This window comes from Gorilla gorilla, chromosome 11 (assembly GCF_029281585.2).
Source record: "Gorilla gorilla gorilla isolate KB3781 chromosome 11, NHGRI_mGorGor1-v2.1_pri, whole genome shotgun sequence".
Classification (NCBI taxonomy): domain Eukaryota; kingdom Metazoa; phylum Chordata; class Mammalia; order Primates; family Hominidae; genus Gorilla; species Gorilla gorilla.
In genome coordinates, this window is record NC_073235.2 from 81,142,676 (window position 1) to 81,168,973 (window position 26,298).

Sequence of the window (26,298 nt, forward strand, 5' to 3'; positions counted from 1 at the left end):
AGGTTAATATAATTAATAATAAATAGAAAAACATGTGTTTATCAGTAAGCATGTTAGTGAATATATAACCAAATAGCACCAAAGGAGGAAATTTGGGCTCACTATTTGGTTACAAGAGATATTTGCTTTGGTTGTTTTAGGTATAACAACAGTGACTGTCTTTTTTTGGTAGAACTTCCCTTGGACCCTCAGCTGCTTTAAAGATATTAGTTTGTTTTAGACATGTCAGAAACAAGAAATACAGAAGAAAGACATCAAGTGGAATGCAAACTTGTGCTTATGAAGCAACCAAGGTGCTATTGTATGTAAAGTTAAGTAGTAATTTTTCACAAAGAAGATACCTTTAGCTGGTGGCTCTTTTCGAGGAACAACTTTAGTGGGCGGTTTTTTTGGAGGGATGATTTTCTCAGCTATCTCAGGCCCTTCAAAGATATTAGTATTTTGGTTTAGAATGAACTCTTGAAGTATTTTGGAGCACTACTACTAACGTTAGTACAATGAGGGGTCACAAAATTCTTTGTCTATATTTTTTTAATTTATAACACACTTATTTCCAAAAGAGCTTTGATTTGCTAAATATCATGTATATTGTAATTTGCTATATATGCTAAACACATACACACACACATTCCTTCATATTACACATATATTATTAATTTGTGCAAGATGTAGAGTGGTATTGCAGATAACTTATTTGTGCTATGGCTTGTCTTCACGGTATGCTAGAATACAGGTGCCATTAACAATACTTCACTTCCTTAATGTTGTTTCTCTAATGAAAGTATCATAAACTGGCAAAAGCTTTTGGTAAGTATTTCTCAGTTTGTGAACAGTTGACTGAAATGTTAAAGCAGTGATTATTTTGCCTGAACATGTAAATTCCTCAGTGAACTGAGGAGTTTCTTTTTCACTTAACCAATGACACTGGTCAGTTATTTTGGTACCTGTAACAATTGTGTAACATTCTTAGTCAGATTTAAAAAATAATCCCCAAATTCATACAGTGACCTCCTTAGATAAGTAGATATCAAATATTACTATCATCTACTAAAATTATACTCCGTGTGGTTAAGACATATTAATCTTTGTGTCAACTAGTTTAAACTCATGTTTAAAGTATTTCATGGGGTTTCTAATCTTCCAAACTGAACACAAAATTGACTTTCAAAGGAAAGTTAGAGCAAGATGTAAGAATTTGTAGTATTTGAAGAATTCCCTATACCTTTAGGTGGAGCTTTTGGTTTTTCAAATACTTCCACTTCTTCAGCCTCAAAAACTTCTATTACCCTATGAACTTTTTCAACTCTGTGTTCTTCTTCAACTCTATGTTCTTCTAATTTGACGAATTCTTCTACTTCATGAAACTCGTCTTCTTCAAAATATTCTTCAACTTCATGGAACTCTTCTTCTTCCGGAATTTCTTCCACTTCTGCTTCTACTACTTCTAATTCTAGTCTTTCTTTTACTACTTCTTCTTGGCGGAAGGCAACTGATACTTTTTCTTCAAGGACAGTTCTCCCTGAAAGAGCATCTATTTTAAGACTTATTTTTTTAAACACTGAAGAAACAAAGATGTACATTCAAAATATATATTTTTAAAACTGAATAAAGGATTGCATGCAACAATACACGAAAATCCAGGATCTTTCCAAAAATACCTTTAGCTGGGGGAACAGCTTCTTTTTTAGGCACAAGGACTTTCTTTTCTGGGACTTTCTTTTCTGGGACTTTCTTTGGTACTTCAGGCACTTTAAAGATACAGTTTTAATATTTAGGACTGTCGAGAGCAAGCTTTCATAGACAAAAGTCATCAAAAACAATCAAGACACAGAGACATGAAACATAAAAGTCTTAACGAAAAAAGACAGAAGAGGAAGTCAGGTTTAAAAGAGAAGATGTACCTTTGGCTGGGGGTGCCTCTTTTTTCTGAACAGGAACAGGTACTTTTTCCTCAGGAATTTTCTTTGACACTTTAAAGATATTAGGTGTTTTAGTTAGCTGAGAATGTTCAAAAACACACATGAAATAAAAACACCAGAGACAATGCCAACATTACAATAATTAAAGTTTTTCAGAAGTCACTCTGTACTGTGGGACATCCATTTTAGAGGCAATAAAGATACTTTCTCAAATCACTCATTTGTTCTAACATTCCTATAGAAGAAGAAATGTCCACAAAGTACCTGTGCCATTCTTTTTTTTTTCTTTTAATAACAGGGATTACCAATATGGACTCACTTTTACTATTTTTAACTTGATGAAGACTTTTTTGAAGTGATTACCATTGTAGAGTATTTAAGCCCTGACACTGGCCTCACTTTCTGCTGTGCACTCTTCTATTAGCTGAGGAGTCTACTATGACAGGGACAGCATAATCTAACTGCTTAAGAGCACTATCTGAAGCATTAAGTGAATTAGGAAGCAGGGAAAAGTAGACATTTTGTAATAACCTTCAATGCTTGGGCTAAACATTACAAAAGGGACGTGAGGCTCTTTAAAATAGTTATTATCCAAGCATTAGATTTGTTCCATAAAATAATAAATATAGTAAAATAATTATTATAACACAGAAGAAAACTCCATTCCACTTATGGAATAAAATCTAAAATGTGGGGAAGAGGGACGCATTGCTATGTGTATAAGTATATAGAGACATACTAATATATTAAAATTCTCAGTTAAGAAGCTTCTAGAATAATTCATACGTAAACACATGCACACAATTATTCGTTAACATCCTAGAAAAGATTAAAGAAATGGAATTAGTTATATTTTTACTGGTCCTTAATCAGTTCACTATCTAAATGATTATAAGAAGGCAGTCAAAAAAGAAAATGTTGCTTTTAAGAAAGAAAATTAATGGGAATTTAAAGATATTAATAATGAGGATTTGATATACCTTTAGCTGGTGGTGCCTCCACTTTTTTAGGAACAGGAGTAGGTGCTTCAGGTACTGCTTTCTTAATCACTTCAGGCACTTAAAAGAAATTTTATGAACATTTTGAAAAGTGGCATGTGATGAGCAGAACACCACCCATATACCAATAAATAAATATCACAAAACATTGACTTATTTTTAAAAGATATTAGCAACGTAAATGGTAATAATAAATGTGGAGTAGGAACCCTAGAGGTGTAAAGGATATTATTTAGAAATCCTATAAGCAAATGTAATACCAATTACGCAAAATATTATCACACTCTTCAGGAATAGTAAGTTAAAGATTTTCCTAAAAAAATGAACACTTTCACCAGAGAAATAGATTCCCCCCATATTAATATTAAAAACAAAATTAAGGATTGAAATCTAGGAGAAACTATTATAGTAGGGCCTGGTCAGAAAAAAATTCAATCGCCAATAACAAAATAGTAATCTCTCATTCTTAGTTGTATTGCAGATGTTGTAGAAAAATTTAGGGTAAAAAAAGGACACATAGATTCAGGTGCCAGGAATAATTAATCTTCACTTTATCATGGATACGATATAAGAAAAGCATACTGGTGAATCTTAGATTTAGCTACTGAGAAAGATTTGGAACACCAGGAATTTTAAATGTTCAATCCTTAAAAGCGGTTATACCTCTAGGTGGTGCCACCTCTTCAACTTCCTCTATGCTAGGTGGTTCTTCTGGGATTTCTTCTTCTGAAATAGGCTCTTCTTCAGGCTCCTCAGTCACTTTAAAAAGATTATTATTTTGTAAATTATTTTTATAATTATTTTGAATATTAGACTACAGTGATAATATCTGAAAACTGCTCAGCCTTCGAAACACTTGTGTAAACTCACTAGTCCTTAAAAAATCTCTACTGGGTCTTCAACATATGTTAGGCATATCCCAGCATTTGTGAACTGGAAAGGACTTCAGATAATTTATAATAATAAAAAAATTATTATTGTTATTTTTTTTTAATGAAAGACTTGTTTGAAGTCAAACAGCCACTTGGGGTAGAAATCAGATTTTCTGCACCAGTTACTCAGGCTTAACTGGAATTTCTCTTGGATAAGCTTATTTTACAATTGCCTACTAAGTCATTTGATGAAAAATTTCCCACAGCAAATACAGTTTCCCTTCATGAATTCTAATTAAAATAAAACAAATAGCAAACAGACAAACAGGCTGAACATGCAAAGAGATTCAAATAATATTAATTTGCTGCCCAATTTCTATCAGGTTAATAATAATTTATTTTAGAATCTGAATATGTTGATTTCCTGGGGTAAATTTTACATTTACCTACTTCAAATATTAGACAATAATAAGACAAGGATGACTTTGAAATGTTATTTTCTTAGAAAGTTATCTACCTTCAACTGGTAGAACTTCCTCTTCTTTAGGGAGAATGATTCGTTTTTCTTCCACCTTCTTAGGCACCTCAGGAACTTGAGAGACATTGATTATTTTAGACACTTAAAATGCAAGAACCAAAGAAGAATAAAGACCAAGTTTCCAGTTTCCAACATAAGAGAGTAAATATCACAAGGCACATACACAAGATGAAACACTGACATTTCACAGAATCGGTTAATGAGAAAAGAATAAAAAGGTTTGTGGTTTAAGATTAAGGGTTTATTAAAGAGAAATTCTACTTTTTACTGCTGGAGCCTCTATTTCTTTTTTCTTTTGTCTTTTTTTTTTTTTTGGTAGGAAGAAATGGGTACGAAGAAATGGGTATTTCAGGGACTAGTTCCTTAGTTATTTTTGGCTCTTTAAAGATATATTTTTATTTTTTAGAAACAACATACATAGAGAAATGATGTAAAACACACCAACACCAAGTGAAAAAATGGACACAACACAAACTTGGGTGCAACAGAATCAGAAATGACGAATGTGAATGACAGACCATACAGTGCACACATTTATGTTGAATGTCCTGTGTGGATAGAACCACAGTTCAACATCGGTGCAGCAAACACATCCCTGTTATGGGATGATGTACCTTTGGCAGGAGGGGCCGCTGCTTTCTTAAGACCAGGAGGAGGGACCTTCTTTTCTGGCTCAGGTTTCTTAGGTACCACAGGCACTTTAAAAATATTATTTTATTTTATAAGTTCAGTTTCACACACACAAAGACAAGTAGACACAGCAGTAATATAAGTTGTATCAACAAATACGGAAACAGGACATTTTGACTTTTATAGGTGAAGGAAGGAAATGGCATGGTCTAATTTACTTCGGAATAGCAATACCTTTGGCAGGGGGAGCCTCCTCTTTCTTGGGAATGACCACTTTCTTCTCTGTCACTTTCTTCTTAATTTCAGGCACTTTAAAGACATCATTTCATGATAAAGATTTATTTTGAAGGACAAAAAAAGAGAAACCAAGAAGACCCCACACCCAGAAAGACCAATGTGTAACAGTCGCTCAAGACAGGTCTGTAATGCTAGTTGGGAGCCCAGATATTATAATGTAATTGGGATTTGTAAAGCAAGGGACCAGCAGCATATGTCATTATCAGAGGACAGATGCTATTAGGGTGGTGCAAAAATAATTGTGGTTTTGACATTACTTTTAATGCTAAAAACCGCAATTACTTTTGCACCAACCTAATATCATTTCATCCATTTAAATTTCACTAGTAATTTATTGTCTAGAAAGTATTTCTGAATCGTTGATATCCAATAAAAGATCAGCTTTATGATTTCATTTGATTATATAACTATATGGCCTGATGGGAGGGTTATGCTGATTTTAAGCAGCCATGCCAGCATCTTTTGTAGAAAATATTATTGAGCTTTAAAGCACAAATATATTAATTCTGTCCTGTACTATGAGCTGATTGAATATGTTGAATCTGGATACTATTCATTCAATGATAGACTACTTTAATACCTTACTTTGTTTTATTCTCACCATAATAGCTGAGCCCATTAAGACTGATATTAGCATCCCCAATTTACAGGAAAATAACTTCAGGCTCAGGTTGGTTAAAGGACTCGCTGAGAGTAATACAACAAGGTGTAAAGTCAACGCTAAAATCAAAACCTGTTGGGCTGCCCTTTATATATATGTATTAGAAGACATAACTATTATTCTGTGTTTTGATAAATACATTCATCTTTTTTTCTTTTTAGCCTGGTGTTAAAAAGGCATTTAATATAAATGGTTGAAGGAAGAAATTTAAGAATATTTATTCATAATAGTTTTCAATACGTTTAAATATATAGTATACTTATTCATATATATTTAAATATATCTCCATGAAAACTATTATGTTTAATCAAATGATATGAAATCAGAACTTTTGTATCAGTTCTGGGACAATGCTTCCTTTCATCTTTGTTCTTGAATACTGCTTTGTATCAGTGAAAAAAGTAGATATCAGTGTTCCTGAACATCGTTAGAAGTAAATATGTAACTGTGTGATTATCCATTTTGTAAATATAATTTTCCTAAAACCCAGTTTCATCATAATTTATGTGATGAAGCTATGGGTGAAGAATGGGTATTCACTTTGGGAAGGTGTACCTTTGGGTGGTGGTGGAGGTTCCACTTTTTTAGGAGCGGGAACAGGGACTTTCTTCTCTGGTACAGGTTTCTTTGGCACTTCAGGCACTTAAAAACATTTCATTTGAAGGCGTTAAAAACCACATATACGTGGTCATATATATATATGAAAGAGACACATGAGAATAAGACCACAAACAAGTAAACATAATATGTGATTTGAAAAGACATTTAGATAATTTACAATAGACAGATACACAAGGCAGATACACAATAAGAACACACATGTCTGGAATGTTTTCTAAGATTTAGATAGTCAATCACAGAGGGTAAAGGATTATAGATAAAACTGGAGATGAACAAAAGGATGGGAAAGCAGAATTCAACACAAAAGAGGCCTTGATGATTCCAAGAAGAGCTGCTATACCTGGTGCAGGTACTGGCACCTTAGGTTTAACTTCTGGAAGGACTTCTTCAGGTACAAATTCTTCTTCCTCAGGTACATATTCTTCTTCGGGAGGAACTTCCTCTTCCTCAGGTGGAATTTCCTCTTCTTCAGGTAGAACTTCCTCTTCCTCAGGTAGAACTTCCTCTTCCTCAGGTAGAACTTCCTCTTCCTCAGGTAGAACTTCCTCTTCAGGAACAATTTCTTCTTCAAATAGAACTTCCTCTTCCTGAGGTAGAGCTACAGGAACTGGAACTGGTTCACGTTTCTTTGGCACTTTAAAGATATTTATTCGAGGGTACAAACATCACTTTTATGTAAAATATTCACAACAATGAAGAAGCTTATGAAAGGCAAATATTCTGTTATCACAAAGCATCAATTATTATCAACATAAATACTAAGCATTAATTATAATTAGTAAGGCTGTATAACACCAGTTAGTTTTCTCTTTTACCATGGCTCTGTTACAGATTAATGTACCTTTGGGTGGTGGTGCTTCCACTTTTTTCGGAACAGGTGTTGGTTCCTTTTCTTCTGGGATGAGCTTCTTGGGCACCTCTGGCACTTTAAAGATATTATTTATATTTAGGAATATGTTCTTTCAAAATGTCTTAGAGCAATAGATATGAAAAAGAATCACAAAGTATCTGACGTATTTCTAACCAGATAGACACTTTAAAAATGTACAATGTAATGGGGAAATTTGTATGTGAGTATACATAGATGTGAGTTTTTTCCCCCAAGTACTCTAAGTGATGAAATTATGTACCTTTTGCAGGTGGAGCCTCCACTTTCTTAGGAGCAGGAACTGGCACCTTCTTCTCAGGCACAGGCTTCTTGGGTACCTCTGGCACTTTAACGAAATGATTTAGAGAAAAATTTTATACGACATAAAAATACTGATTCCAAGCATAGTTTCAAAAGATTAAGATAAGGTAATAAAAGTATGACAAAGGTATTCCAAGAAGCATTTTATTTTTAAAATAAAATATTTAATTTTCTCTAAAGAGTTGCATCCCAAAGAGTACAGAATTAAACCAATTAATTTTTACCCATATGCAAATGTGAAATAAAAATATTGCAACATTGCAAGTTCATGTACCTTTGGCAGGTGGAGCTTCCACCTTTTTAGGAAGTGGTACTGGTACTTTCTCCTCTGGCACAGGTTTCTTGGGCACTTCAGGAACTTCAAAGATATCAAATAGAGTTAGTGTCACATTTTTCACCCATAGCTAAGATTTTAAGGCTGGCAATGTAAGGCCTTAATTGAAGCAGCATAGATATTCTATCAATTTCACTTTAAGACTGAAAATTATAATAGCCACAAAACAAAGGCCAGAAAATACACAAAAATTAAAATAAAAAACACTGAAAAAAACGTGGACTGGTGATAAAGACAAGACACAATGCCTGGTAAATGATGGTTTTGTCCATTTTGATATGCAAAAGGAATGTATTTTACTTGAAGAACTTTCCACTAAAGAGGAGGAGCCAACCAATGAGCATAAGCGTAATTTGATGGTAAAATTCAGAGATGAATACCGGGTAAACTGTTCCTGTGGCCAGTTGAGAGGTGCTTGTCATGGCATTAATGTTGTTAATATTGTCATGGGGAAAGATCTGCTATGGCTCACCAAGTTATGCTGCATGGGTGAATTATCGTGCTATTCCATTGATGGATTATAAGGATGTACCTTTTGCTGGCGAAGGCTTCTCCTTTTTAGGAATAAGCACAGGAACTTTCTCCTCTGGCTTCTTAGGAACCTCAGGCACTTTAAAGATATTGTTTATTGTTAAGTTCTAACTACTAGTAACAACACATCCATATAAAACACAGCTAATGTTTTTTAACAACGGACAGTGACACACACACAAGGTTTTGAACTCAGAAGAAAGTTGAGTTAACTATTTCTAGGCAGATGAAGTCTCTTAGATACCCGTCAATGAATGGTGGTGTACCTTTTGCCGGTGGAGCTTCCTTCTTTTTGGGAACAGGAACAGGTTTCTTCTCTTCTGGAACAGGTTTCTTGGGTACCTCAGGCACTTTAAAGATATTATTAAGAATGTTGGAAATTTTGCAGGAAATAAAATGTGAAAAGCACCTGTAGAAATCATATTTCAGCATCTAAAAATATCTGCTTTAAAGTAAGCAATCATTGGTGCTGCCAATAACCCCCAGAATCTGACCAAATCAGACCCCCGAACTCCAAAGATGCTGTTGCACATCCCTTTGCAGGAGGCATCATCTACCTTTGACTGGTATCACTGGCACCACTTCTTCCTCAGTTATGAACTCCTCTTCTTCATGAATGTACTCTTCTTCTTCTTCTACAAGATATTCTTCTACATGGGTTACAACTTCCTCTTCAAAGGCAACCTCTTCTGGTTCAAGTTCTTTAGGCACTTCTGGCACTTTAAAGATATTATCTTTAAGTTGGACATTTGCCAATGACTCAACAAAATTAAGACACCTTAGAAACATAGGCCCATTTATAACAGAAGAAAGACAAGATTTACTTTTCCCACAAAAGAAGTTTTCACACACAGAACTGAAGAGGAATTCAACAGCAAAAGATGAATAAAACATTAAAATGAGTGCTGTTAGGTACCTGTAACAGGTGGTGCTACTTCTTTTCTAGGGACAGGTACTTTTTCTTCTGCGACAACCCTCTTGGGCTTCATGGGCACTTGAAATATGAAGTATAAGGAAATTTCATTGTCAGAAAAAGGCCACCCAGCCAATGCTTGTTTTGCTGTACTTTAAGCAGATAGAATAATGTATCTTCCTTTAATGAGATAGATATGCGATTGTTCATCTTTAAGAAACTATATACTCTCTGTGGAAAGGATTCTGAGCTTCATATAAATACAAGTACACAGAAGTACCCAAGTAAACATGAAGTAGCAGAGCCCAAATGTGAAATGAGGTTTAGTGTTCAAATATCTCTGCTTGAAAGAAATATCCTTTCCTGAAAAGTGAAACTTACTTCTCAATTAGTATACTTCATACTTAGTATGAATCAGGGGGAAAATGACTGGAAACTGGTTAGATTTAAAAAAAATCTTCAAAATGAATTTAGAATGAATAAAGAGTTACCAAAGCTTGGTGAATATTATGGTATCATTACATTGTTTAGGTAAATCAGGAATATGCCAAATGGTCACTGATTTTAAACCCAAACATTCTATTTTATATGTATTGTAGCCATGTGGCAGGACACAGCCACTGGCTAACAGGCTATGGATGTATTTAGAAATAATTTTTCCTTTTAAAGGTATTATCTTCTTATCCTGTATTTACACATTTTTACATCCAACATTCTGCTGACAACTAATTTAAAAGACATGAAACAACAAAACGAAATGAATCGTAGTTACATTAATTTCAAAAGAGGCATCAGAAAAGATCACAATCGAGGAAGGAAATCATTATACCTTTAGCAGCGGGTTCAGTCACCTGCTCTTTTTCACGTTTGGTAATTGAAATATGTATTTTTTCCTCAACAACTTTCTTTGGTTCTTCAGGCACTTTAAAGATATTAATTATTAAAGAGCATTAAAAGCAACTCCTTGAATACTATGTAATAAATACACATAAAAAACTGAAATGTAAGAATCAGGACAAGAACATCCTACTCAGCAAAAACACAGAACATCAGACGGGCTAGGAAGACATGATTTTAGAACACACATAACAAAGTTGTTTTTGGTGATTATTACTCAGTAATGTACCTTTGGGTGGTGGAGGTTTGAGTTTCTTAGGAATGGGCACTGGTACTTTTTCTTCAGGGACAGCTTTCTTCGGCACTTTAAAATATCAATATTAAGAGATTTTAAAAATTGAAACAGGTTTCTCAAGGCTAGCAAGAACAAAAAGTTAAGAAAGACAAATACAACATAATATTCCCAAACACACACATAATTTGTACACTGCCACTTTTACATATATTTTTATAGTAGGACAGACATGGAGGAAACAAAGATCTCTTACAGGTAATAATGTTTTTTTCACTCTACCTTTAGCCGGTGGGGCCTTTGGTTTTGTGGGAACTGGTTCTTCTGGGACAGGCTTTACAGGGATAGGCTTCTCTGGTTCTTTAAAAGTACATACAAGGTATTTCATGTTAGACTTAGAATATAAGTTTAAACATTTCTTAAAAGGAATCAAATAATTGAAATAATATCTTTTATCTACAGTATAGCCATAGCCTATTGAAGTAGGCAAGACTCAGAGGTCCAAGCAGAACAAGCTCATATTGCCCTTTCCTTCTTGCTATTTTCTTTAATTAGGTAATTCTTACATATTAAAATTCTCATTTCACTTCAGGTAGATAAATTCCTGGCTAAAACTCCCCTATAATATGGTTTTTTTTAAAGCTATCCGTAAGACTATGTAGAATGTTCTCAAAGTTGGGCTATGAAACATCGGAGACTGAATAAGTGAAATAAGATTGATTCATTTCAAAATTTCAATAGAGATTTATTCTTTGAGTAAAATAAACAATTTGAAGCCCAAACTATATGCCTACAAATTTGACCTTCATTAGGTAAAACACAACAGCTTGTGTTAGCTTACATGTCTATCTTAACTTTTGAAGCAGTCATTGTCAAGTTTTGATAATGGGAACCCTGTGGGTAAAAACATTTTCTCAATAGCCTATCATACTCCATAATAGCAAGTTTTAGAATAAAGGATGTTCAGAAATTTTTAACTATGTACTAGAATGATCATGGGCACTTGAAGATAAACTTGTAACCTTTTTGAAAAAGAAAGTTAGGGACATTTGCTATTTTGCATACGAGCAAAAATGAGGGGGGTATTAGATTATTCCCAGAACAAAAGTCTAACAATAACCTTAAGATTTATAGAGGGTTTTTAAAATTTTTTCTAGAAGTTATCAAAGAAGAAAATTCCGCATTTGTGAAATGAAAGAAAGTTCTTTCCAAATTTCTTTGGGTATCCAAATTTTTATCTTGTTATGATTTATCTTGTTTTATCTTGTTTGAGTGTGCACATATTTAGTGTGGTTTTGAGTTTGCAGTTTTGCTCATACCTGTGATGTATTCTTCATGCTCTTCATATCGTTCATACTCCCGCTCCTCGTATTCTTCATATTGGTCATATTCTTCTGTTGGTTCATACTCCTCAAATTCTTTATAATCATATTCTTCATACTCCTCATATTCTTCTTCCCGTTGTACTGAAACAGCTTCTTCTTCTAGGGTATAAGCCCTTTCTTTCTCTTCCATTATAGTTACTTCTGAAACAATATTAACAACAGGCAGCACTTTACTTTAAAGCACTTTTAAGGATGACTGATAGTAACAATGTGCTTTGATTTTATTCTTTTGCGTTTGTTTCATGCACTGATTATGGGAGACCCTGGCTGTTTTTTTTTTTTTTTTTGGCCAGTCAAGGTATCATAGAGTATATTTAGCAATTGTGATTTCAAATGTTATATACCCTGCCCTTAGTTAACAATAAGCTAATAAAGTATAGGAGTCAGATTGGGAACTAGAAGGCAAAGAGCCAGATAGTTTCATGCCTCACATTACTTAATCAAAGTTCAATATACCTTTGATGGGTTGAGGTTCTCTTTTTGGAGCTTCAATTGATACTTCTTCTTCTTTAACCACTCTTTTTCTGAATTCAGTCACTTTAAAGGAGTAATTATTAAAAGTGAATTGCAAGATTCTGAAAATGTGTGTGTCAAGAGAAATTTTGTTCAAACAATTCAAGGACAAAGACAACCATAACAGTGCCTGATTAAACTTTCATTTAAAAAGCAAGAAAATCAATAGACTTGGAAATAAACTTACTCTAATATACATATGAAGTACGTCAAAGACATTGAATAATTTTAGGAAAATCAAGTAGTATTTATAAAAGTTTAAAAAGACAACTAAACAGCATAAATAATGACTATCAAACTAAGTAGAAGCATTAGACAGAAACCTATGTTACATGAATAGTTTCTTCACCTTAATTCTAAGACATTTTCCTTAGCTCTACTGGTACAATGTAGAAAATTCAGAATTGAAAAAATTAAAAATTTCATCAGAGATTGCCACATAAAGCAAGCATCTAGGCAGATGAGTTTAGTATATGGAAAAGACATTAGAAGACAAATACAGATTAAGGAAAATTATTCACATACGTTTAGAAGAAGCCTCACTTTTTTTTAAGAAAAAAGTACTTTCTGTTATCAAAAATGTTTAGTTTTGAAGTGATATGCATTAACAAACTTACATTGCTTACTTTATACTATGTCTTTTTTTTTTTTCTAATGAAACCTATTCCACTAGATTAGTTTTAGTGTCTGGATGCTTATTTTGATTTTTTTTTTTTTTTTTTTTTAAGAGTTAGTATACCTTTAGCTGGTGGTTCCTCCTCTCTTTTAGGTTTGAGTTTCAGAACTTTTTCTTCTGGGACAGCTCTCTTAGGTTCCTCTGGCACTTTAAAGAGAGATTTCACTTTAAAGTATTGTTTCCCTCTTTCAAACCACAAAAAGGCAGCCATATAGTAGTAGCCCAAACATAAACACTTGACATTTTCATTATTTCAAACATAAAACAACTACTGTAACAACAACAACAACATCAACAACAACAACATCAACAACAACAACAACAAAAACCAGCACCCATAACCAGTGTATTTGGTAAAGAGAGTAGGGCAAGTACAATATTGTGCATAATGGAAGGGCGGATGTACCTCTTGCTTTTGGAGGCGCCTCTTTTTTAGTTACAGCAACAAGAACTTTTTCTTCCTGGGTAATTTGCATGTGCCTCTCAGTCACTTAAAAGATAATTTTAGGATTAGGGAGTTATATTAAAGTGGATGTAAAAAATATACTAGCCAGAAAGTACTGTGATTTTAGAATAGAAGAATTTACAAGGCACACACAAAAAAACATCACAAGTAATACTCTACCCAAAGACACCATTGTCACCCACCAACATATAAACAGTATGACCCAAAGAACAGCAGCAGAGAGAAAGAAAGACAAGCCATATGTTCCTAGTTTTTCTGCTGGGGAGGTTTGTTTACCTTTGGCTGGGAGAGGTTCTTCCATCTTAATGACTTTTGGAGGAACCTTTTTTTCTGGAACTGGTTTCTTTGGCTCTTCTGGCACTTAAAAGATACCAGGCAATACCGTCAAACATACAATATGGAAAACACTAAACACAGCCACACTTATTTTCTGGTTAATGTTTAAAAAATCTGAAGAATGTATCAATTTAAGATAAAAAAAAGACAGTCTTGAAGAATAAAATAAAATCCAATATACCTTTAGGTGGGGGCACCTTTTCCTTTTTAGGAACTGGAGCAGGAACTTTCTTTTCTGGCACAATTTTCTTAGGTGCTTCAGGAACTTTAGAAAGATTAGGTTTAAGAATATGAGTTTGCCTTACATATGAAGTAACACAGTTGTGGGGCTTAGCATTCACTTTTTGAAAAGATTGCACATATATACAAACGTTAATGACTATACTCAGTAAATACGTTCATACATGTGTGCTGACAAAACGTAGACAGTTATGCAAATTGTTATGCATAAGACAGTTATGCAAATATGAAGGTATTATTATATACATTAAAATAAATAGTGTTGCTTTTCTTTGAAAGAAATCATACCTTTAGCTGGTGGAGGCTCCTCTATTTTAGCAGGAATTTTTGGTTTCAGTACAATTTTCTTCTCCTGCCTCTCTGTCACTTGAAAAGATTATAAAATATGTTTGTAGAAATGTCTAGATTTCTTTTCGATAAAAGTGTAAGGGATCTTTTTATTAGACATGATATTTATCAATATTTGCAATATGGATGACAAATTAGCTATAAGGAAACATAAAGAAGGAGACAAGCTAACATAGGGATAAAACTAATTAAAGAGTCAGCATACCTTCAGCTGGCTCAGCTTCTACTCTCTTAGAAATAATGTGCAGCTTTTCTTCCACAACATATTCCTCAGGCTCTTCCATCACTTTAAAGACAGCAATTTTAAAGAAGATAAATTACAGTGTTTTTCATGTTTATTTTTAGCTTTAATTTATCACTTCAAAGAGTAATTAAAATAGCAAAAGTTTAACCCTTGCCAAACCCCTGCTTGTTCCTATTTAAAATACTCAAAGAACATTTTAATCAAAGCACATGCGTTAATGAAGAGTATGGGAAATGGGAAATAGGTTTCATTAACTTAATTTTCAAATGTGTCATACAGATAATAATGCTTATATCCACAGCAACAACAGGACAAGTACGAGGCAAAAAACGATTATAATAGCTGAGTTCACAAGAACAGAAGAATTTGAAGATGAGTTTCACAAATAGCAGAGCACTGTAGATTTGAAGGCCACAGGGCAGAAACATACTTGAGGATTTAAGTGAATTGTAAGATAATATTTCATATTGTTTTCCCCGCCGGTTTTGTGGGGGAGGTATGGTAGAAGAGGTGGGAGGCTTCACATGATTTTTGAGCCTAAGTGCATACAGTTTTAATTTTTTTTTAAGACAATGTCTTGCTTTGTTGCCCAGGCTAAAATGCAGTGGTGTAATCACAGCTCACTGTAACCTCGAACTCCTGGGTTCAAATGATCCTCCTGCATCAGCCTCCTGAGTAGCTGGGACTACAGGTGCATGCCACCATGCCTAGCTGTTTTTTTAATTTTTGTAGAATGGGGCTTGCTATGTTGCATAGGCTGGTCTTGAACTCCTGTGCTCAAGCAATCCTCCCTTCTCAGCCTCCCAAAGCACTGGGATTATAGGCATGAGCCACCATGCCTGGTCAAAGTTAAATAAGGAATAGAAGTGTCTGGTTAAAAACATATCTGCTCCTTATGCTGAAAGTAAACCTAACAAGCCACCCATCTTTGGGGCATAATGAGAACATAAAAATAATCACAGTGTTTCTCCTTTTAACTAGAGTCTGGAGTACTAAAGGAAGTTTAGAGTGTCAAAAGTTGAAATCAGACTATGTTTGGTTTTACAAACACTTTTAGAAAAGATGGAGTCGTCTTCAAATCTACCAGCTTCCTGACTTATGTCCAACATCATGGCCTCTTCCAGGAAGCACAACAGAGTTAATGAATTTCCTCCTGGGAGTCATGTCCCATCTTGGCCTATTCCAAGGCATTCCACTAAGACTATGGCACCTTGGATTTTTACATGGGCTTTTGTTCCAAGTGAAAAAAGGGGCATGGTGTGCCATCTTTTATTAGACAGATAAAAACAGATACTTGGGACATCTAAATGTACTTCAATTCTACTCATCTTCTCACTGGGGAGAGAGTTAGTTTGGTTAAGGAGCTTATTGATTTCTCTTTAAAAGCAGACCTTAGGAACTTTCTTAGGAAAGTTCTTTTGGCCACATGGCTCTAGCCAGAATGCTGGATTTTAGTTGGAAACCTGGTGCTGCCTTAATTCATTGAAAAAATATCCCAATGGAATAGTTTGTTGGTTCTGTCCTTAAGAAACTATAGATAATTAGCATTATAGGTATGAAAAGATCTGAGTAACAAGTCAGTCTGATCCCATATGTAACACAATGGTTTTCTCCATATGTAAAATACAGGAAAGCCTTATGTGTTCAGAGCTTCAGACTCACAAATATGGCACTGACTCCTGGAATGTAATGAGGTAATATATTTTCTTGCTCATTTTAAAACATTTTAGGACATTATAGTGACTTCTGCAATTGACTTAATGGATTATAACTTGTATTTTTTAAATGCCTAGAATTAAAAAATTAAAGGATTATAATATAAAATATATTTCTCTCTGTGGATTGTGGTACAAGCAATGTTTGAGAAACACCAATTAGACATTAGGCTACTAAGGTAAAGCTTATGCCAGCCCACCATGCTGAAGCCAAGTCCTGTTTAATGAAAGGATATATGTATATGGAGATACCTGCCCTGATTAATTATATATAAATATGAAGCCTCTTTTATTCTATGTAGGCAAGTAAGAAGGGATGCAGAAGAAATACACTGGATTTCTCTAATCTAGTATAATCCTCCTGAATCTTGTGTTTTGATCAAAATATTCATTTAATGAGACTAGTAGATGTTCACTGAATTTGTGTCACTTTTTTCTGTCTCTTTTCATTGGTCTGTAGACAATTCGTGAAAGAAAACACCTCATCAAAACCCCAGATCATCTCTAGCTTATTTGCATTGTTTACCTTCATATTCTGTAACCTCTGCTTCTTCCTCCTCCTCTCTTTCTTCTTCTCTATAAACTGAAATGGACACACCTTCCTCCTCTTCTGAGTAACTCCATTCCTCCTCTGCAGATACTTTAAAAGATAAGGTTTCATTTAAATTCAGCCTGCTGAGATACAGATGTATATACAGCCATGTGGTCACTACAGATGGATAACTGTTCTTCTATCTGCTTAGGACATAGCTTCATGGTATGTCCTCACTATAAGAAGGAGGAAGCTAATTTAAGATGAGGGCAAGTACAGCCCAAGACTGAGAATGATACTTGAGCTATGTCCAAGTGTGGCCACTTTCAAAATTATAACATTTTCGGGACTCATCCACTTCCTTCGAATGATTCAAGGCCAACATAGACACAAAAGACTCAGTCCCAGAAGGCTACAAAAGGTAGACACATTCTAATACCAATATAAGGAGAAATAACTGATGAGGACACGTTCTAAGGTAAACAACCACATGTGGAAGAAGAAGAGACTTTGAGGAAACACACACAAACTCATTTGTCCCCTGACTTCCGATTATATACCTTCGTGCCGCATGACTTCCATTCTTTGAGGAACTGCGAAGGATAGTTTTTCTTCAGCAACAAATCTTTTTTCTTCTACAACAGTTTTCTTAGAGACTTCAGCTTTAAGAAAGTGTTAAAGTTGAGGTTTAAAATCAAGAATTTTAACAATTCTCACTTTCTAGAATTTGGGGAAGAGTTGCACAGTACACCACTTTGACTAGCAAAATGGGAAAACAAGTTACATATCACAAGGACATAAACACAAAAGTTTCACCGCAAGTGAGACAATGGATCAGTACAAGCACAGACCAGATGGAAAAAGCAAGAGTTTAACACACTCGAAGATTTTTTTTTTTTTTTTTGTCAGAGGATTGAGGCAAATCCTACCTCGGGGAGGAGGAGCTTTCTTAGCGACAGGAACTGGCACTGCAACTTTCTCCTCTGGGACAGGTTTCTTAGGCAGAGCTGGCACTTTAGAGACATTATGCACTTTTAGAAATTTAATGTGATCTCATTGAAGCCCAATGCAAAACAAAGAAATACACCCACAATGCACTCATATCACAAAACTAACAAAATCACTGGAACATAAAGACAGTTCTTGGGAAGATGGAGAAACAATACCTTTTGGTGGTGGTGGAACTTCTTCCTCCTTCCGAGGAACAGGTTTCCTTTCTTCAGGAACTTTCTTCTTTGGTATTTCTGGCACTTAAAGGATAGTATTGAATTTTAAAATTTGTCAAAAAGGCCAAATAAATGAGCAACATAGAAGTGGCAATTAAAGAAGACATGCAATTAAAGAAGCTTGAAGGAAAGACAAGGTTATTTCATGGAGATGGGATTAAGTACCTGCTGGTGGTGGAGATTCCTCTCTTTGAGTTACAATGGTTATTTTTTCTTCTGTCACAACTCTCTTCTGTACTTCAGGAACTTGAAGAGACATTTTTAGAATTGACTTTATATTTTCTAAAGTAGCTATGCACAGATATTTTTTTTAAGAAAGCAGACGGGTGGACAGACACTTTTGTTCAGTTCTCACCACAAAACATTCATTTAGAATTAAACTAACTCAATGAACAGATAATTAAACACAAAATATTTTGTATCAAAGACAAAACATAGGGCTTTACGTGGAAAGCCACTGTACCTTTAGCTGGGGGAGCTTCCTTTTTCTTTGCAACAGGAACGGGAATCTTTTCTTCAGGGACAGGTTTCTTTGGCACCTCTGGGACTTAAAGTTTTTGAAACACAATGTTAGTTCAGACATATATCACTTTTATGAAAGAACATAGGCACATGCACAAATCTTTATGTAGTACATTAATGTTGTTATAGATTATCTATGCATCAGCAAAATTATCCAGAAAATTAAACTAACTATACTATTCCAAGGATCACAATGTGATAAATATCACAAATAATGTTTTAGAGGCATTTAGGCAAAAATGAGTTATGTAACAAAGTTGTGCACAGAATTCATCCTTTATATATTGTATGACCTTGCTAAAAACAAATTAGTGATGACACAATCAAGAATGTGGATATTGTATATAGAAAACTTCTTTATGCTTTGTATTGAGAAATGGAGTACTTAATAACAATGGCTTTAGTTTATCTAAGACTATTTTAGACTAAGACTAAGAAGTCTTAGAATAGTTGAATATGTGTAACTTACTTCTCTTCCCCACATTTCTCCTCTCATTTTTGGGGGGTGTGCCTGTAGTGAATTCGAAACTCAGGAAACACTCTAGAGTAGGTCTCTCAATCTGATACCCATGTGTTAATGACTTTACAGAGCTTTGTGTGCAGAATTTTGTGGGTATGTGTATTTGTGCTTTTTTTTTCTAAGGGGCTCTAGAGTTTTCAACAGGGTTTTCAACCTAAAAAATGTTTACCGTGTATTTATCTATTCTAAGAATGGATAATGTTGACTTTTTAATTGGAAGATGAATTTTAAAAGCATGCATTATTGGCAATAATTGTTCCCATTTTAAATACAATATTGGCAGCTTTTGTGAATCCCTGCACCTCTGCACGCGCATTTGTAATATTTTGGTGCAATTATATAGCTGTTCATTTATATATGTATATGTTATGCTATATATACATGCAGTATTTATATATATATGTGCTATTATACTATGTGTATTTGTTTTTATGAGTAAATGAGAGATGCCTCTGTGTCTCCTTTAGAAGACATATATGACTTTGCTGAAAACGAATTAGTGATTACACAAACAGTCAAGAATGTTCAGATAGTATATAGAAAAGCTTCTTTATGCTTTGTATTGGGAAATGTAGTACATAATAACAATGGATTTAATTTATCTAAGACGATCTGTCTCAAGTAGCTTTAGTATTAGTATTGGTTTTACTAACATGACCTTTGTATTTAATGGTTAGATAATCAAAAGAATTTTGAAAGAGCCAAGAGTTTGAGAAAGAGAGAAGCATATTTGATTCAGGAAGAAAATAGAAACATTGCAAAGTCAGGCCAAGGGAACACTATTCAAAATGTACTATTTTAGTTAGGTCTGGTTTCTCCTAAATTGGATAATGTTGAATTCTTGCTGAGTCTCTCTATAACTGAATGGATGCGTGCAATTGTAGCTTCAGTGCTTCAATAAGACAGTGCCTTTTATTGCCAAAAAATCCCAAACAAACCAAAGCAAGGGATTTGTGATATATCACAGCAGCACATTTTCATTCAAACATACCTCTGTGAAAGGTACTTTGACTAGCTAATTAGATAACGGAAACATTTATGGCAAATACTGAAGCTCAGTTAAGGTCTCAAGAAAATGGTGAAAGTAAACTTCAAAAAATCTGTATGTTCCCCACTATTGAAGACTCGCCACTATTGACTTTTAAGAAGCGTGGTACTATGTACGTCTTTATGTAATTAACATTCAGTTCTGCCAGACACTCTCCAGTTGTCATTGCCTGTCTCCACCTCTTCATAATGCATGAAACTGCTTTTATTAAGAAAAAGTTACATTTATGAAGGATGAAAGGTTTTTTCCTAGAAACATGTCAGTAGAAAACAAGTTTCACAAACATTTCCTCTTTCTCTAAAAGAGGGAAGATATTAAAAATGTGAGATAGCAGTTTGACATAGTTAACTTCCTTTAACAACACTTTTTGGTGATGTCTTAGGAATATTCAGTATAATAAATAAAGTATGTCAAGAGCATGGCACGGAAGCTGACAAACAGTAAAAACACAAGGAGAATGTAAAAGAGACAGAAGACAAAGGCAGCATAGTACATATGAAGATCGTAGAAAGCAAAGGCTGGCACTTGGAGCAAAGAGTCTCCCCATCATTGGCTCTGGTGTACCTTTTGGGGGAGCAGCAGGTTCCTTCTTAGGCACAGGAACTGGCTTTTTCTCCTCTGGCACGGGTTTCTTGGGAACCTCAGGAACTTTAAAGATACAATTGTTGAAATAATGTGGAATATTCTAGTCGCCTTCTGAGACATTTAAGATTACATTAAAGCATAAATCTTCACTAACAGTGTGAGAATTAGGAAGTAATTTAAATATGCCTATTTGTGATAGAAATGAAAGCTAAATACCTCAACACCATCTAGACATTACATACATTACACAAGCAGACAAAGACCCAGTTAGCATGATCTGGAGTTTAGAAACGTTACCAATACTTGTATAACACATTACGACAAATAAATGAAATCAATATACACAGAATTAAATATATTACAGATGGTTTACAGATGCTATTTTGTTAATACACAGATCTTATAGAAAAAGATACAAGATGGATGCCAAGAATTATTTTTTTCACAAATATTATTCTACCTTTCGGTGCTGGGGGCTCCACTTTTTTAGGGATGGGAACAGGGGCCACTTCTTCTGGAGCTGGTTTCTCAGGTAGCTCAGGGACTTTAAAAGAAAAGTGCCATTTTTGAGAAAGTGTGCATTTGACAAGGCATATGTTGTTGTAAGACTTAGAATTAAATAGAGATTCCCTTTTTATACCAATTGAATGCAAGAAAATTATGCTTTAGAAATGAGAGTAAATGAAGATGGCTGAATGGCTAATTAGAAAATGTGACTGCTGTCACCTTTAACTGCAGAAGCCTCTACTTTGTCAGGAACAGGTAGGAGCAATCCTCCCTCGGAGGTGCCTGTGTCGGTTCCTCAGAAACCAGCTTTTTATGAACATAGATAACTATGAAGTTAGTTTTTTTTTTTTGTAACCTTTACTTTTATAAAGCAGTTTCATAAATACAATTGCATTAGATTTTTTTGTGTCTTAAATGTTTAACAATTTGGGTGGGATGGAGGGGGTGGAGCCTTGATCTATAGTGCTTGCAGATTTCCGATTTCCAAGGTGGTATAAACACTCCCTCCCACCCTGGCTGTCAAGGTGATGTCATTGTCCTGGAGTTGGAAAGAGATGTGCAGTAGTACATTATATGGTATTTCCACCACACAGACACAAAGATGGAAACAATCTCAGAAACACAGATAAGAACAAAATGCAGTAAAATAGGAGTTTTGAGTATTTATTAATATTTAAAAATATACTTTATTGGACTGTTAAGTTTACATAATCTAATTTTTAATAATGGTGGTGTTAAACTACTGGCTGGCAAAATTCCTGAAAATGTAACCATAGGCTCTGGTGAGCTAGCATGAACTGGCTCCAGGACACTGTATTTCCAAGTAACAGGTTACGAGATTGCAAACTCTCTGAAGCAGGGAATGGAGCCTCCAGTAATTTTCACTTTTTTCCCCCGTGCCTTCCTCATGGTTCTTCCCGTCCCCCATCACATCCTTTGTACATAGTGGCTATAGGTATGCACACTGTGACTAAATCTATTATTTAATACTAACATAAATGTTTTACTATGGAATTTGTACTAATTTTTATTAAAAGAGTTTAAACTTAGAATGAATTACTAATACCTTTAGGTGGTGGTTCAACCCTTTTGGAAACGGCAACGTGAATTTTCTCTTCAGTAACAATTTCCTTTTGTACCTCGGGGACTTAAAAAAATGTACATTTTAATTACTGATATACCATGTTGTGGGTGGTAATTGTAATTTACAAAGAACATTAAAATAAAAATGAAAACAGAGACAAACATGAAATGAAAAAGATGACAGAATTTACAAGGAGACAGAAATGTCTACACGATCACAAATTAGACAACAAGAGGGATAAAAATCTGCCTAAAACCCTTCCATTTGAGCCCCCACATTCCAGTTTGCCTTATACCTGTGACTGACACCTCCTCCTCTGTGTGAGAAGCAAAGAACATCTTTTCTTCTGAAATAACCATCTTCTTTGTATGCACAGCTGGTACTTTAAAGAGAGTATTTCACATTAGTATTCCTTTTTTTTAGTACAAGACATCAGATCAAACACATGGATTTTATACTCAAGTATTTAGACACAGAATGAGTGGGTTAATATGGTAGCTTGAGAACAAATTCAGTATTGACAAGAAAACACATCATGTTTTGATCTATAGGGACAAACAATGCATGCAGCCTTCATCAAACATTCTTAAATGAGAATCAAATAGACACAACTTCTTCACACACAATGTTGTGCTTTTCCAAATCTGTTAGGGTCTATTTCTATAAATAAGAGGACAGGGAATATTATATGCAATGGAATGCATTGCATAGTGAAGTTAGCAAACTACTAATTAAACACAAACCTTCCTTATAATAAAAAAATGTAATTTTTAAGCAGAACTAGAAACAAAGTAGATAATGTTATTATTTAAATTAAACATATGTGCAACTCAATGTAAAATTTGTATTATGTAAAAATGTGCTTTTTTTGGTCGTTTCAGATTTGTGAGTTACTTAGCAATATATGTACACATGTCCATACACATAAATAAAAAAATTTTGAACTTGTAGCTGAAACACAAAGATGTATACCTTTCACTTCAATAACTTCTTCCTGTACTGGAGTCCGGGAAGGTTTTTGTGGAACAATCTTCTTTGAAACTTCAGGTACTTAAAAAATATGTACAAATATATTTGTATTTTGAAGAATATTGCTTTGCACAAAATTTAAAAGTATTTGATTATATAAATAACTAATGTGAGTATAGATCAGTAAACATATTACTTGTGTACATGGGTGCTAGGAATGTTTTAAATAATACCTTTGGTGACTTGAACTTTTTCTTCCTCCATTCTTCGAGAAGTCTTTTCAATTTTTTCAATTACTGGCTTCTTTATAACTGCAAGCATTTTAGAGAAATTGCAGTACTTTTAGAATTCCTATTAAAATTCTCTCTCTCTCTCTCTCTCTCTCTCTCTCTCTGTGTATATGTGTTTATACACACCTATATGTGTATATGCAGATACATGTATCATTTTTTAAAGAGAGAGATGAGTTCGGTTTTTTTCTTTGAGCTTTACGCACAACTTTGAACTCTGGGTACAAGTTTCTGTACTTAACATATTTTGGTTATATTTAAGTTTACCATTACAATTTTTATCATCTTTTGATTTTTTAATGAAATGAATTCGATAGAAATTTTAAGAAAAAAAATCATTCACAATAAAGCTTAGAGAAGAAGTTGTGCCTATTGGATTGAACTGCTGATTTATACATCGCTGCCAAACAAGCCATGATAATGATGTTGATGCTCTAGTCTATTTAAATATTTCTAATTACTTACCTTTAGGAGGTGGTGGTGCTTTCTTTTCAGGTACTTTGGCTGGAACTTTTCTCTCATGTGATTCTTAAATAAAAACACAGGAATAAGAAGGGATGCTTAAATAGGTAAGTTCTCTTAGGTTGTTAATTGCAAATGAGATAAGGTAAGGATAATATATAATCGTGTGAAGTATTGTATTTGGGATCGTTATTACCAACACAATTCTTAGTGCTAGGATTTGAAGCAGGATCAAGCAGAGATGCAACAAGGCAGTAAAAGTAAAACTTGAACTTCTGCATTAGAAATTAGCACTTGGAATTTAGTGTTAGCAATAAGACTAAATGATTTAGCTTGTAATGTCAAAGCATGAAAGTAACTCTGAAGAAAATAACTTTTAAAAGATTTCTAACCTTAAAAAAATCTAAGATCATTTTATCTATTTCACATAAACTGCAAATCAGGTTCATAGCATTGAAAATTTAATGAACTGAGCAAAAATGAAGAAAAGAGGGAAACAAGTCATTCAGTTTATACATACCTTCATAGACCTCCTTTTGAACTTGAATTACTTCCCTTTCTTGGTAAGCCTCTTCCCACTCTTCCTCCCCTTCGTCATAGCCTTCTTCCCTTTCATAGTATTCTTGCCCTTCTTCAAAATCTTCTTCCCATTCCTCGTGAACTTCTCTTTTAGCTTCTACCTTAATCTCTTCATAGTCTTCATCTGGTTCTTCATAATAAGGTTGTTCAAATGGCTCTGTGTATGGTTCTACCTCCAGTTCGTCATAAGGTTCTTCGAAAGATTCAATGAAGACTCTCTTCTCCTTGTGGACTGCTTGCTTTTTCTCATACACAGCTTCTTTTTCTTTCTGAACCTCTTTCTTTCTGGTTATAGTCATTATTTTTACTTCTTCAGCTTTAGAGGATACATCAATGATTTCAGGAGCTAAAATAGATAAAGATACTATTAGCATATTAATTCTATCCATCCAACTGCTTCACTAAACAAAAATCTACCTAGTTAAACAACATCAGTATTTCAGATCTATTTTATTGATAATTTTTTTTTGTATTGGTTCCATTTAAATTTTTGACTATGGAACATAGTAGAGTATCAAGATGCATTCTACTCTTGATTTGAGGATTTTTCCAGTATGAAAAAATGGATTCCATAAATATTATCAAATGGACACACCTTCTATTATTCCATGAGAGCTCCAGTTTGCAGAACCCCTAGTTTCTTCCAGTGGAATAGTTTTAATGTTCGATAAGTTTATGGAATTTATATTTCATATTTATACAGTTAACCTTTTTAAAAAGTTCTGATTATTATTTCAAAAACATTTCTAATTTTAAACCTAGGTTTTTGATTATTGCATATGATCCCTTAGTCAGTTTCATAAAAACAACATTTAAAATTATGTAACCAAGTTAATTAGGTACTTTTAGATAACAGATTTTTAAAGTTCTTAAGGGCTCTCATTATTTATATGACTCTTAACATTTGTGTTAACTACAATAAAAAAATAAGGAATGGCCCTTCCTTTCTAGCCCTCACTTCTTCTTTCTCTGAGACCATTGCACAGAGGCAGCATAAACATCTGCCTGGGTTTGTTTTCCTGGGAAAGGGGCAATATGAAATAGCCATCATTTCTAATGCTAAATTTAACACAGCAGAGGAGACTCCACAACTTTCAATAAGTTGGAAGCCTAATATTTAAAATAAGAATAGTTAGCAGAACTGCAAATCTCAGGAATAAACAGAATAAAAATAATTTATCTTTATTTACCTTTTGCTGGAATTAAGGTAGTAGGAGGTGGAGGCTTCTTGACAATCTCTGGGAGTTTAAAAACATAAAAATGTGTGTTTATTTTTAGATTACATTATTATTAATGTTTACTAATCCTCCACATCATTGTTAGTTGTTTGTAGGAGCTATGACTACTACTCATACACCAGCCCTTCCAGGAATCATAATAATGCTTTTATAATTTCCAAATCTAGCTCATTAGAAATGC

The 26,298-nt window shown here is 34.1% G+C and overlaps 1 protein-coding gene and 1 long non-coding RNA gene across 2 annotated transcripts in view; one reads left to right on the forward strand and one right to left on the reverse strand.

Moving 5' to 3' along the window:
• The window catches only part of TTN (titin), a 281,502-nt gene that overhangs the window by 145,015 nt on the left and 110,189 nt on the right, over positions 1-26,298 (reverse strand). Inside the window, exons 111-154 of the mRNA XM_063695029.1 lie at positions 26,070-26,117; positions 24,821-25,225; positions 24,304-24,366; positions 23,782-23,859; positions 23,552-23,629; positions 22,875-22,961; positions 22,562-22,642; positions 21,449-21,532; positions 20,968-21,051; positions 18,777-18,860; positions 18,479-18,559; positions 18,254-18,337; positions 18,017-18,100; positions 17,648-17,749; positions 17,082-17,195; positions 14,802-14,882; positions 14,537-14,614; positions 14,190-14,273; positions 13,949-14,032; positions 13,613-13,696; positions 13,270-13,353; positions 12,474-12,554; positions 11,952-12,158; positions 10,915-10,992; positions 10,630-10,704; positions 10,333-10,425; positions 9,507-9,584; positions 9,148-9,309; positions 8,857-8,940; positions 8,592-8,669; positions 8,000-8,083; positions 7,667-7,750; positions 7,378-7,461; positions 6,877-7,170; positions 6,471-6,557; positions 5,192-5,266; positions 4,942-5,025; positions 4,307-4,381; positions 3,581-3,676; positions 2,900-2,977; positions 1,902-1,970; positions 1,659-1,748; positions 1,223-1,519; positions 342-422 (exon numbers count right to left, since the gene is read on the reverse strand). Of these exons, the coding sequence (XP_063551099.1) occupies positions 342-422; positions 1,223-1,519; positions 1,659-1,748; positions 1,902-1,970; positions 2,900-2,977; positions 3,581-3,676; positions 4,307-4,381; positions 4,942-5,025; positions 5,192-5,266; positions 6,471-6,557; positions 6,877-7,170; positions 7,378-7,461; positions 7,667-7,750; positions 8,000-8,083; positions 8,592-8,669; positions 8,857-8,940; positions 9,148-9,309; positions 9,507-9,584; positions 10,333-10,425; positions 10,630-10,704; positions 10,915-10,992; positions 11,952-12,158; positions 12,474-12,554; positions 13,270-13,353; positions 13,613-13,696; positions 13,949-14,032; positions 14,190-14,273; positions 14,537-14,614; positions 14,802-14,882; positions 17,082-17,195; positions 17,648-17,749; positions 18,017-18,100; positions 18,254-18,337; positions 18,479-18,559; positions 18,777-18,860; positions 20,968-21,051; positions 21,449-21,532; positions 22,562-22,642; positions 22,875-22,961; positions 23,552-23,629; positions 23,782-23,859; positions 24,304-24,366; positions 24,821-25,225; positions 26,070-26,117 (4,566 nt within the window). The remainder of the gene's footprint in view (positions 1-341; positions 423-1,222; positions 1,520-1,658; positions 1,749-1,901; positions 1,971-2,899; positions 2,978-3,580; positions 3,677-4,306; positions 4,382-4,941; positions 5,026-5,191; positions 5,267-6,470; positions 6,558-6,876; positions 7,171-7,377; positions 7,462-7,666; positions 7,751-7,999; positions 8,084-8,591; positions 8,670-8,856; positions 8,941-9,147; positions 9,310-9,506; positions 9,585-10,332; positions 10,426-10,629; positions 10,705-10,914; positions 10,993-11,951; positions 12,159-12,473; positions 12,555-13,269; positions 13,354-13,612; positions 13,697-13,948; positions 14,033-14,189; positions 14,274-14,536; positions 14,615-14,801; positions 14,883-17,081; positions 17,196-17,647; positions 17,750-18,016; positions 18,101-18,253; positions 18,338-18,478; positions 18,560-18,776; positions 18,861-20,967; positions 21,052-21,448; positions 21,533-22,561; positions 22,643-22,874; positions 22,962-23,551; positions 23,630-23,781; positions 23,860-24,303; positions 24,367-24,820; positions 25,226-26,069; positions 26,118-26,298) is intronic.
• On the forward strand, positions 4,335-15,234 carry LOC109025947 (uncharacterized). Its single transcript, XR_008677746.2, has 3 exons — positions 4,335-4,545; positions 5,264-5,375; positions 15,142-15,234. It is a non-coding gene; the product is annotated as an uncharacterized lncRNA (long non-coding RNA).